Source organism: Phytophthora infestans, genomic scaffold, assembly GCF_000142945.1.
Source record: "Phytophthora infestans T30-4 supercont1.1 genomic scaffold, whole genome shotgun sequence".
Taxonomy (NCBI): domain Eukaryota; phylum Oomycota; class Peronosporomycetes; order Peronosporales; family Peronosporaceae; genus Phytophthora; species Phytophthora infestans.
Genome location: NW_003303758.1, coordinates 551,947 through 564,488, shown reverse-complemented (window position 1 = coordinate 564,488; position 12,542 = coordinate 551,947). Strand labels below are relative to the sequence as shown.

Below are 12,542 nucleotides of genomic sequence, written 5' to 3'. Positions count from 1 at the left end.
ATTTCTTTCACTGCAGATAGTTTCCGAGATGCTCGAGTTATTGGAACACGGAGCTGTAAGTGGTCTCTTCACTTTTCATCAATCTATCAACAACTCGCTAATGTTACGCGTGGTGTCGCTTTTGGTGTGCGATAGAGTCAACGAGATAGTAGAGAAATCAATGACCACGTTCTGGATATGATTAAGCAAGAGTATCGACGTGTACTGGGCGAACCATGTGTTTGTGAGTTGCTTCGTAGTCACAGCAATTGGTGCTTCGACAGCAACGAAAGTGTACTTTACAGCGGTTTTCCCGAATGGAAGAGCAGACGACAAACTGAATTTACAGCTATTGAAACAGATCTGATGGGGTTGGCGTATCCAGTGTGGCAATCCTACATTGAAGGTCTTTGGGGGCATCCTCAATATAATGCAAACTACCTCCAGCTTGACGATGGCGTAATTCTTTGTCCTATAGTGGGGCATTTTGATCTGCGAACTGAGGTGTGCAAGGGCTGAAGTCGTGTATATCAACCGTACACAAACTCTTTGCTAATTGCTTCTTTTCCTGTTTCACGTCTTGTTGTCTCAGAATGGAGAGACAGGCTGCACCAGGCATATTTCAACCATGCTGAAGGCTTTTCCATCCGCCTCTGCGGTGTTGCTATTAACGAGTGATCCTCTTTTCAGTAAGACAAAAGCTGCTGATCCTAGTGATTTCTCTCGCTTGATGAATGACCCAAGCGTCGATAATGCACGACAATGGCGAATAATTCAAGAGCTGATTGAGTGGAATCTCTCTGACCTGAAGCGGCAGGTGGTCATGCTTTCGTTCGATGATGTGGAAGGTTATCGAAGTCTTGTGAGTGTTATGAACACTACTCTGTCATTTACGCAATTAGTATGTGGGCCGGTGGTCGGTGCTCACGTGTCTAGTGCTGTGCGTCTGCGAGATCAAGGAAATGGTCAGCCGCAGACCAATCCAGACGATGTCCGTCACGAGGCATCGGACAGACGACCGCAATACGGTCAGATTTCTTCAATGGGTAAATTAGGCGGGGAATCAATATCATCGACAAGTGAAAAGCGAAGCTCAGGGGATGTGGACGCGCCTTACGCTTTATTTCAAGCTCAGCTTTTGCCACTACAAAGAAAACATGAGATTAATCGAGTTGTAGGAATCATGGTGATATCCTTTAAAACCTTCATCGTGTCTCTATGCTAACTGATTTTCGTGTTTCGATTTGTTGCCTACAGCTAGGCCCAGTTGTGGGGTGTACAACCCCTCGCATCGCTCAAGTTCTTCTCGAATGTGACGCTGAATGCGAAATTACTTGTGTCGCTGTGGATCGATTAACATCGCAAAGGCATCAAGTGGTCAAGCAAGTTGAGCCGTACCGACCGGCAATTTTCAGCATGACGGGGTTGGCACCAGGACGCACGTATGATCTCTCCTTCCAGGTAGAATTGCAAACTTGCCGCTCCTGGGAATAGTGATACTCATTTTCTTCTGGTGGCACTGGTGTTTTCAAGGGATTGCAAAATGACGGGTCAGGGGTATTTCAAACACCACACGAGCATCTTCCGGCTTTTCGGCTAGTACTTGTGGCGGAGGATCGTTTTTTAGACGGTTCAATAGCCAGCCCCACAACCGGAGGAGGAAATCCGTCACCGTCTTATATCGGGAATGTGGTAGATCACTTTTTCCCCGTCGTTGGCGCACTGCAAGCCAATGTAACCGTGCATATTGGGTGTTTAGTCGCTTTGGCTCATGATCTTAAGAGAAAGTATTGTCTTCTTACGCAAGATCAACAGAAACGTGGGGATTCAGAGCTGCATGAAGTCGTGAGGAATTGTGTTCGCCACCACTGGAACACTCCTAAAAGTCAACTTTTACTTGCACGTGGGGCTCATTGGTTTCCAAGCATTGGTGTTTTACGCACACTTATGACACACGAAGATATTCCCGTTTCGTTCCTTCGAGTTGTTCAACGCGTGTTGGCAGAGTATGGGCAAGTTGGTGATTTTCGATCACACAGTGCTACGCCTTCTGATAGATATTTGTATCGGCTTCAGAGCGATGTGGCGGTGCTAATGATTGATACACTTGAGGCAGTACTGGACAGTGAGCACTTAACACCGTTCGTACAGTTTCCTGAAACACTGCTATCGAGCTCTCAATGGGCGGCCTTGGAGTATTGGCTGCGCGTTGATCACTCCCAAGGCGTTCGAGTGAACCAAGCTGAAGACGTCGGCACGCTTGTTCTTATGTGTGATGTCCCAGTAATATCGCAACGCGGTGAGAGCGTCGAATTGACGCAAATGTGGCACCGAGGTTCTCGAGAAGAAGAAAAAGTGGGCGATTCAAGTGGTTTTCTTGAAACTCTGGGAATAACATCGTGGGGGGTGTATCCAAAAGAGCGAGCCCGATTGATTAATTTGATCTTTCACAAACTGCACCGGGTACGTTTGCCTACGAGGCGTTTTGTTTATAACGACACTGATTTTTTTGCAATGCGTAGAATCCGAAGTTTCATGTCGTATTCGTTTGCTGTGGTGCTTTTTCCTCGCGGACTACAGTCACCGACAAATCTACCAATGTATCTTTTCAACAAATTGTTGTGGGGCCAATTTCTAAGGTGGCTTCGTTAGAACAGTTGGCTAGCTGTGCCGATGAAGATCTGGTGACCTGCTACTCGATCCAACAAGAAATACCCTCGGGGATACTGACATCGCAACAGTATTGCGTACTGGAGCTAGTGCCACATGCACGCGGCGCTTCAAGTGACGTGAAATTCTACACCCAGCATCATGATGAAGCCAGGCTTATTCTCGGCCCGGTTGTCGGTCGAGTCACACCCAAGACTGCACGAATTCTTATCGAGCTTGATCGCCCCGTACCAAATCTTTGTTGTACGTTGACCGACCCTGTGACACTGCAAAGGTAACAACGTCTTTCAAATAACTGAGCTTCAGCTGTTAAGTTGAGTCTTACAAATGCTTGAATTATTAACGTGCAGCTACAAGACGAAAGTTAAAGTGGGCGCATTTACTCCAACCATTATCAAAATCGAAGGCCTTCATCCAGACACCCGCTACGCTATCAAGTTCGAGGTAACGCACTTTAGTTTTACTCAACACATTCTTACTTCTCTATAATTTTGCTGTCATTTGTTACGTTTTTCGCTCAGGGTTTGATGGAGAAGAAAGACACTGTCCTCGGTCATATTTTCACCCCAGCTGGGGTTTCACTATCATCGGAATGGGTGGTAGTAAACTGCAATGCGTTGGTGGACTTCCTAGGACCTGACGCGACGTCTGCAAACCCTCAAAAGCGTTCGCAGTGGTCCCGAATTCTAGCAAATGGAATGGTTTCTTTCACTGCGCAGCTAGCTGGAGATGCAAGCCACCGCAACGGCGATACCCTTGGAAATTGTGAAGACGAGGAGCATCAACGCTTCAATCCATGGCACGGCATTGAAGATGAATATTTATCAGAACCTCTCTCCAGTCCACAGCTTCTTCTTCATCTAGGAGGCCAGGTGGACATGAGTCGTGCATTTACCAACGAGGAGCTCGCCGCTCTTGTGGTTCCTATCGCTAGTCAAGTCGAAAGTAGCGCCCATGATGAAAATAGTGACGACTTCCAGCGTCTACGGTCAGAATTACGGTTCCGGCTGCAAGAAGTGTATCGCATTGCGTGGACAGTTCCTCCGATAAATCGAATACTCGGATACACTAGCAATCTCATGCTTCTCAACGAAGACGTGGATCTTTTTTTTAACCAAAAGAATCTCCGCTCTATTCTCGACAATTTCGGAAATCACAGAGTACCCGACGCCACGCTAACCAAAATCGTGGAGATACTCAGAGGAATTACGTTCGAGCTGTGGCAACTTTATCAAAACCAACTCTGGGTCGAGCTGGCGTATGGCAGCAAGAGTAGTGGTAACAAAGTCGCATTCACCACAACATTTGGCATCAACCGCATGATCGTTGTCAATGTTAGTCACGAAGTCTACGAGTACTGCAGTACGATGCAAGCGGAAGATCAAAAGAGCGTTCCTAGTGGCGCTGCACGATCTCGGGGCGAACCAAGCAGTACTCCTGCGATTAGTATGTTTTCAGCTCAGTCTTGGAAGGTTATCGATGAAGCTCTAGAGACTTCAAGCTCTTCTGAGGTTAAGCAAGCTCGATCAGCGTCCACACGACCCAAAAATCCTGTGCAGCAGCTTGTTATGGTTATTTCAGGTGATCTGATGATGTGGGGGGCGTCTAAACTCTATCCTGCTCTGCGGACAGAAATCGTCAAGTTGCTTGAGAAACTTTTTGCGTGGAAATTTGTGAACCGAGTCCATCGAGAAGTTGCAGTGATATGCTGTCGTAAGAGTGGCAGCTCCATCTCCTTCGAGATAACAGACGAAAAACTCAGCGAAAAGCTGACGCTCACGTCTGTTGGCTCCATTAGTGAGGCTCGTGAGCTGCTTCATCGGGACCAGAGGAGAGCTAAGGGAGCTACAGCAGTCGTAGGGAAAGGTGCAGCAATTTCCAAAGGATATTTTTCCAACCGATTTTCATACGCGAGTGTCACCAACACTGGAAGTGGGTCGAACGTGTCAGTGGCAGGACGCGATAAACAACCAGCAGCCAGTGATAGCCAATTGGCTACTCGATGCCGGACGTTTGTAAGCTATCGCTTTGTGAGTGACTATCGGCGAGGGTTTTTAGACGAGACTATTCGCTTCTTTCCACGTGTGACGTTGCCTAAGGCTGTCCTCGGACCTGTCATTGGACGAATGGTTCTCACGGAGGCTTCAAAAGCAGTCTCCGAAGAACCACTTGCTGAGGGTGATCCCGGTGATCCAGTGAAAATGAACTTCACGGTGCCAATTCTACTCGAGATTGACGCAGATGCTCGCGTTGTGTGTGTTGTGACGGACATCCTCGCCAACCAAGATATCCGCGTAGTAGCAGCTTTGAGGCGCTATCAGCCGCACGTGTTTGGACTTCCATTGCTGGTACCAGAACGTCGATATGTTTACCGTTTTGAGGGAATTGCGAACTCGGAAACCCGTCGTGGGAGCTTTCACACGCCTTCCTGCGCGTCAGCTGCAGTGAATTTCATGACTGTAAGTTCAAACTTCCCCGAACAAATGGACGAGTCGGGTGACAGTTTGTGGGTGGCGATCAAAAATCGTGTTCAAGTGTCTTGGTGCGGTCTCGACATGGTTTTGCACTTGGGAGGCCAAGTACCGATGCACGAAGCTGCTATTGAGTGTTTTGAGTGGGCTCGTCGCGAATTGAACAATCGAAAGAAATCAACTGAAAAGGAAAGCGAAACAGCGTCACATGAGGCATCATTGCGTCGAAAGATTCGACATCGTCTTCAGCAGCGTTATCGTATTTGTTGGAACGTGCCAAACGTACGTGAAACACTCGCACATACCAGCAATTGGTTCCTACGCTCACAAGCCGACATTGCTCCATTCTTCCGAAATCATGAAATACTCAACACGAAAGCTGCGCAACTTGTGCTTTCTGAGGCTAAGACAATTGCTGCGGACTACCAACTTTCACTGATGCGGCATGACGTCACCAATGTCGATGAGATGCCCTCCGAATTATCGACCAGACCGGATGGCAGCGGTCCTGAACAAACACAAAACACTATTTCTGAACAATCTGGAAGCAGTGATAAGCGATCTGAAAGTGCGGAAAACATGAAAGCAGATGGAGAAGAAAGCCTCCGAGACCAAAATCAGAATGAGAACGAATTCACGGCGGAAAACGTCGACGAACAAAGAGGCACAGCACAATTCATTCAGACCGGCGAAGTTGGAATTTTCATGTGTGATATACGAAGCACCCCTCGCGACGACGTGGTGACTTGCAATAATCGCCTCATGACTCCCCTTACCCAGCAGGAGGGTGCAGTTATCGGGGAAAAGCAATGGCTGCAACTCGAGAAAGCTCTCAAAAAGAAGGCAGTAATGATATTTGTGCTTTGCCTGGAGCTTCCACTCATTCTCACAGACGCAAAACACGTGGACGCTATGCGTGAAGAAGCTTCTTCTTCTGGATCCGATTCTGCTCAAGAAGAAGCGGTTGGTCGATGGAAGTTGTATGACCGTCACGAAATATCTCAACATTGGGTTTCGTGCCGTCGACAATTAGAGCAACTGCTGAATCTACTTTTTCGATGGAAGGCGAAGCACCGAGGCCGAGATGTGGTCGTATTGAGCGGTGGAATGCGCGTTGGCCTCGAAACTTTGCTACAAGATCGGGAGACCAAATTATCCGTACGCAACCTCACCGTCGGTCCAGTGACAGCGCGTGTTGAACCTGATTTCGAGAACATTCCACTCCATGGTACGGCGTGCCCCACATTTCTCGGTGGTGCGCGAGATGAACGGTTCACTTTCGCTCACAAAGTATTGAGCAGCAAAAACTACCTTTTAACCCATGCTGTGATAACTCGCGAACAGGTAGAGGGATCGGAGGAGCGACGCGAGGTCAATGGAGAAATCAAATCTGCCAGTATCGAGACGGAATTTATCGCCGATGAAGCAGCTCACCCCATTACTCTGCATCGACGCTTCCCAACGTGGTGGGTCAACTACGTTCCCATGGGAAAGGTTGTCTTCTGGGACGACACCGTTATGATGCGAGCACAGTCCGACGAGGATGTGACTGCATTGGCACAGTACCTTCATGATGGACGCGAGTTCACAGCCGCACTTGAGGTTCTGTTCGAGAAACATCAATTCGCCGAGGCTGCTCGAATGGAGGAACTGCGCAGTAAGCATCGAAGACGACAGCGAGGTCCTGAAGAATTGAGATCAAGTCTTCGCGCAGTCTTTGCAGAGCTGTGGAAGGTACTTCCTGAAACATATCGACAACGAGTGGCCTACTTCCAGGACGACTTCGTGTTTGACTTCTTGCTAGGATATCTGGCATCTGAGCTGTTCGAGGACAACGAAGCGCAAGATGAAGAGGTCGAAAGGCCACCACTGGAGTTTGCCGCGTTCTCCACACTCTGTCGAGACTTCATTTTCAACGCTGGTATGCTCAACTTGTGTCTGGTAATGCAGCAGGAGGACGAGCGTCGTCAGGCTGCACTTCGACGAGCTGAGGGACGTCGTCAGGCTGCTAAGCGGGACGCTCTACGGACTCAACAAGAGCAGCAACGTGCCGAAGAAGAAGCTGAACTTGAACGTCTGCAACGAGAGAATCCTCAAGAATACGCAAAACGCAAGTTGGCGGAGCAGGAAGTTGCTCAGAAGGAGAAACAAGCAAAAGCTGACGCAGCACGCGAGCGACGCAAGGTCGAGAAGCTTCGTGTTGTGGAAGAAGAGCTGGCCATTGCAAAGGAGCAGCGCAAACTCGACAAGTTGGCAGAACGTGGAGATGATCCGCAACAGTTTAATCGCCGACGTGAAGTGCTAGCTGCTCGAGTGCGTAAATTGGAGGAACGCAAGCGTTACCGAGAAGCTGCTGAGGCTCGTCGTCGCGAGAAGAAGGAGAGCAAGAAGAAAGAGAACGTTACCTGACCACAACTTCAACATAAGCTATACCAAAATCATCAGTGCCTCAGCTCACCCTATCTATTTACCTAAAACGTGCTCACGTTGCGTCCTTCTTGGCACTCAGCGTAATCTGGGGAATATGGACGCCCATCTCGCAGGGTTTAGTTGCGGTTAATACAAGTCACATGCTGGGCATCCATTCTTCTGCTCCCTGCCGGATCCTACACACCACATTGCGGTGCTGGCTTGAAGCGGGCGGAACTGCTGCACCTCGTGCCTATGCATTCAGCGCCTCACACTCGTCGATCCAGTCCGTGTACACGTCAATTGGTGCGCTCAAATCTGCAGGTAAACAACAGGCAACGGTCAGTATGAATGAATAGCGGGTTGGTGTTGCGATACAGTTATTAGATCATCGTACAGTGGATTGGAGTCTGGAAGCTTTCGGTACACACACGGCATGACAAGTGACCAATATTGCGCTCACGATCCCTGTACGGTAAAACCAGTACCGTAAAACGTATTGTTAACAACCACGGTAACGCATCTACGGGGGGATTATGACGTACATTTTGCACTCGACGGCCTCGTCGTGCGAGCAAAAAGGGCACTTGAACACGGTGGAGACCACCTGCTTCTTGCGCGTTTGGATCTTCTTGGTAGATTTCTTCCTTCGGCCCATGGCTCTGTCCCCGTCTTGGTCTTCTTGTCCGTCCCCTGCGCTTGGCCTTGTGCTTGCGTTCCTTGAGGAAGAATTCAAAAATGCCCACAAACCACCGTTCAATCAAAACGGTTCGCGTACTGTTGATTCTCTATTCATGAGACAACTCCCTCTTTAAACGAAACCAATGTACTTTGAGAATAAATAACCTTCAGCATATTCGATCCCAAACGGACAGGGTTTTGTGAAAATGAATCACCTATGCTTGACATCTTCAAGAACGAAGCGCAGTATACGACAGCAACAGCGGGTATTCGGACCTTCCGTTCTGCTTATTCTCTCAAGTAGATGGATCATCCATTCAATTTTAAACTGTCAAGTGGCTGCTGCATCCATCGCCCACTCTTCGCTGACACTGCATGTACCAACAGCTCAGATGACGATAACGACAGCTTACATGAGCTCGAGCTTGACCTCCTTGGGGGCCTTGAAGTCGGCGTCCTCGAGACCGAAGCGGTTCATGTAAGCGTCGAGGTCGGCCTGGAGCTCGCTCTGCTCCTCGGCGGTCAGCTTGACGACCTGTCCCTGCTTGGCCTCCAGGTCCGAGGCGTAGGCGCGCAGCTCCTTGGTGAAGAGAGCAGCCACGTCGTCCTCCTTGCTGTCGTCCACGTTAGCGTTGCCCAGAATGTCCAGAGCGTGCTTGAAGGCAGCGTCCTTAAGCTTCTTGTCGCCCTTCTGGACGACCGTACGCACCTTGCTGGTAGCGCTGGCCACCATGCTCTTCTGCAGCTCGAGGTTGTAGCTGCCTTCGATCTCACGGATCGACTCGAGGTTCTTGACGAACGTCTCGCGCGTCTTGTGACGCAGCTTGTAGGCCTGCACCTCGCACATAAGGGCGACGGCCTCCTTGTGGGCCTCAGCCACGGCGGCAATGTCCTCGTGGATGTTGAGCAAGGCCTTGTGGGTCTCCAGAGTCTCCTTGGCCAGGTCCAGGTTGGCGTCCTCAACAGCGTTGTGCTCACTGTAGACAATCAACGAATTAATGCTCCATACGCCATAAAAAGGCTTTATAACTCGCAGTTCTTACCCCAGAATGGCAGCGGCACGCTCGTCGAAGTACGAGGCGATCATCTCACCACCGAACTTGTAAGAGGCTGAGCAGAAGAGCAGGAAGCAACAGGCCAGCTGGGACTCCTCGTTCAGCACGTAGAACTGTTTAAAAACACCACGGGCACAGGTCAGTCGGTCGCGTTTCTTAGCTGCTAATAGCACGGAAGTCGAATTCGCACGTGGTTGGAGATGGCGGGGATGGCCAGGGCACCGATGATCGGGGCCGAGATCTTCCAGTCCGTCAGACCAGCCTGCTCCAGCAGACCCTGAGTGGGCACCTGGATTTCCTCCGAGGCCTCCTCGTTCTTGCGCACAACACCCGTAGTGTGCAATCCCATGGGGCGCATCATCTTAGCCGACGACAGCTTGGACGAGCTGAGCGCAGCCTTGCGGAGAGCGATACGGCCGAGCATAGTCAAGGTAGAGTCTCTCTTAGTCTGTGGCTTGGCGAAGTGCCGTGTCGAAATGTGCGGATGATAGCCACTCCCCCTTAGCGCAACATACGTTTACGTTGCGTGGATGTTGCTCGTGTTTTGACAGTTTTAAAATGTTAACACTATCAAAACGAAATGTTGAGAAAATTCCCTTTTCTCCTGTTCCAAGTACCGGTACTTAGATGTAGCAAATACCGGTAAACAAACCTAAATTAACGTTACGAGGTGCTAACAACCTCATGCCGTTCCAGCAAGAGCATGGTGCTTAAGTTTTTTTTTCTAAGTGTCCAGCAAGAACACGGTGCTCAAGTTTTTTTTTTCTTAGTGTCTTATTCTGGTATTTTTAAGTAGGCTAACAACTAGGCAAAGCGGCTCACACTGTGTTTCTCTGATCATCAGTGCTGCGTCTACTGTAGTTCCAGTCAACGATGGGAATTTGTGCAAGTCGTCGTTGGCCTTCGTTGACCCAGTTTTACGAGTTAGATACCCCAGAGATGGTTCTTGGGGAAGGAACTAACTCACGGGTATTTCGTGCACGCGAGCGTGCAAGTGGTAAATTGGTTGCCATCAAACGCCTGTATAAAGCACAGCAGCAGCTGATCAATGACGATCCTGTTCAATGGGAGCGTGAGGTGGCGTTACTACGTCGTTGTGCTTCTCACCCGAACGTGGTTGCACTACACGACGTTCTGGAGACACGAGAGTTCGTGTACATCATAATGGAGCTTGCAGAGGGTGGTGAGCTCTTCCAGGCTTTAATTGACGAAGGAGCGTACTCGGAATGGGACGCTCGACGTTTCATTGCCGACCTTCTTGAAGCATTACGGTTCCTCCATGAACTTGGTATCGCGCACAGGTAAGGCGGATCCTTCACCCATTATAGAAGTTGTGCGTGTTATGTCTCACAGTTTTGCGTTGACCAAGAGACGTCAAGCCAGAAAACTTGCTGCTAACCTCTACAAGCCCAAAGCTTGCAAGCATTAAACTGGCAGACTTTGGTCTAGCAGCACTCGTCGAAGAGAGCAGTTTGCTTTCCAAAGGTCGGATGACCTGGGCCTACTGCGCACCGGAGGTCTTCCCAGCAGCACAATCACCTGAGTCCTCGGAACCGGAACTTGATACGGAAGCCTCGACGCCCAAGCCAGCACGAAGATCTCAAGTCGGTGTCCAAAGCGATGTGTGGAGCGTAGGGATCGTGCTCTACGTGCTGCTAAGCGGAGTTCATCCATTCGATCTCGATGGGCGACAGACTCGAGACCAAATGATTGGCAACATTCAGTCGGGGCAGTTTAACATGTCTGGCCCTCGCTGGGATGCTATTTCGTGTGAGGCTAAAGGTTTGATCTCGGCTCTGCTCCACGTTCAACCTGAAGCGCGACCTACAGCAGCTAAAGCACTCGAATATGAATGGTTCAAGTCGCAACGCACATCGCGTCAATCTTTGGCTGTCTCGACCGAAGACACGGACAACCTCCGGCAGTATCGCCACATCATGCGTCGCAAGTTTCGGGTGCGTAAATTAATTCCAACTCGTTCTTTTTGTCATGATTCACAGCTGAGATGCCTCTCTTTGTTGATAGACGAGCGTAATAGCTGCTGTTGCCGCTGATACACTTCGTCGCAGCCTAAAGAAAAGCCGTCACTCCACGGGATCGGTCAAAGGTAATGAAGCCGCAGGTCTTGTTGAAGCTCCGCCAAAGTCGTTGGAGGACAATGCGACAGTCGAAGTTGCTCCGGTTCCACCTGCTGCTGGTGAGGCGTCACCATTCCCGTCTTCACCAGATGGCGCTTCAGCTGAAGTTACTGCCGTCACCGGTGAAACTAGAGATGCAAGCCCCCCGGTGGCTACCCATTCTGTGCTTAAGCATATCTTCCAACACGATTATCAGGAAGATAGCGGTTCACTCGAGTTAATGACTGCAACCGCCGCAGATGCAGACGTGAGCGACGTCACTGTCAACGTCTAGAAGAGAAACCTCAACGTGTTCAGCCTTCTCTCCGTTTGGACAGTACATCTCGCATTCGCTAGCGATGAAACTTCATGTCGTCAAAGAATCCAGGTCTCGCGATCCGTACCCCTCCATGATTACCAGTCGCAGTCGCTCGTGCTGACCCAGTACCACCTTCACCTGCAACACCACCAACCAGATCCCAATAGGCCCCTCGGACACTTTGTGGCGGGTTTTCATCCATACCACCAGGCTTAATAACCCCACCCGCTTCGATATGTATGCTCTTCACGTTCAAAAGACTTGAATTAACGTAACTAGCTCCCCCACCACCGCCCCCAACAATTCCAGGTGAAAATCCTCCCCCACCACCTCCAAAAAGGCCTCCTCCTCCGCCTCCTCCAAACTCAGCTCCATTCCCACCCTGCATCGAGGTGCCATTCGTACCAACAAATTTGCATATTGGGTTGTACTCATCGCACTTTCCAGCAGAGCCACCAGCAACGTCTCCACCGGAACGACCACATCGAATGTCGTCACCGTCTTGAGGTTTTCTAGCTTTACAAGCTCCTCCTCCCCCTCCGTTTCGACACGTTCCACCTCCGCCTCCGCCTGCAGCGATTAAGATGTACTCGATTCCGTACGCACCTTGACGATAAATACTCGTGAAGCCTCCACCCCCTCCACATGCAGCCTCCTTGTTACCACTGTGTCCTTGTCCGCCTCCCGGGAGCCCTCCCTTTGCTGTAGATACCTGAGTAGAAACAAGAACACCGCCTGGTATCTTTTTGGTCTTCTTTCCATTTTCGGGGTCGTCCTTCTCATCATCCGGACTCTCAACCATAAGAGCAAATTCGCCGCCACCTGTTCCTAGATCGGACCG

The 12,542-nt window shown here is 50.0% G+C and overlaps 5 protein-coding genes across 5 annotated transcripts in view; 3 read left to right on the top strand and 2 right to left on the bottom strand.

The window, feature by feature from the left end:
- Positions 1 to 2,247: 2,247 nt before the first annotated feature.
- On the top strand, positions 2,248 to 2,927 carry PITG_00076 (uncharacterized protein; the record flags this gene model as incomplete). The annotated part of the gene is made up of 2 exons (XM_002908664.1): positions 2,248 to 2,442; positions 2,502 to 2,927. The coding sequence occupies 2 exons, from the start codon at positions 2,248 to 2,250 to the stop codon at positions 2,925 to 2,927; spliced, it is 621 nt and encodes a 206-aa protein (XP_002908710.1).
- Positions 2,928 to 3,176: 249 nt separating this feature from the next.
- Positions 3,177 to 7,529, top strand: PITG_00075 (uncharacterized protein; the record flags this gene model as incomplete). The annotated part of the gene is made up of 7 exons (XM_002908663.1): positions 3,177 to 3,251; positions 3,315 to 4,011; positions 4,108 to 4,585; positions 4,637 to 5,271; positions 5,323 to 5,570; positions 5,748 to 6,464; positions 6,525 to 7,529. 7 exons carry the CDS (start codon positions 3,177 to 3,179, stop codon positions 7,527 to 7,529), a joined length of 3,855 nt encoding a protein of 1,284 aa, XP_002908709.1.
- Positions 7,530 to 8,471: 942 nt separating this feature from the next.
- On the bottom strand, positions 8,472 to 9,734 carry PITG_00074 (uncharacterized protein; the record flags this gene model as incomplete). The annotated part of the gene is made up of 3 exons (XM_002908662.1): positions 8,472 to 9,187; positions 9,254 to 9,378; positions 9,456 to 9,734. The coding sequence occupies 3 exons, from the start codon at positions 9,687 to 9,689 to the stop codon at positions 8,620 to 8,622; spliced, it is 927 nt and encodes a 308-aa protein (XP_002908708.1).
- A 404-nt stretch (positions 9,735 to 10,138) lies between these two features.
- On the top strand, positions 10,139 to 11,677 carry PITG_00073 (calcium/calmodulin-dependent protein kinase, putative; the record flags this gene model as incomplete). Its single annotated transcript, XM_002908661.1, has 3 exons — positions 10,139 to 10,566; positions 10,635 to 11,220; positions 11,291 to 11,677. The coding sequence occupies 3 exons, from the start codon at positions 10,139 to 10,141 to the stop codon at positions 11,675 to 11,677; spliced, it is 1,401 nt and encodes a 466-aa protein (XP_002908707.1).
- A 58-nt stretch (positions 11,678 to 11,735) lies between these two features.
- The window catches only part of PITG_00072 (uncharacterized protein), a gene marked incomplete at both ends in the record, with an annotated part of 5,254 nt that continues 4,447 nt past the window's right edge, over positions 11,736 to 12,542 (bottom strand). Inside the window, one exon of the mRNA XM_002908660.1 lies at positions 11,736 to 12,529. Coding sequence (XP_002908706.1) covers positions 11,736 to 12,529 — 794 coding nt within the window. The remainder of the gene's footprint in view (positions 12,530 to 12,542) is intronic.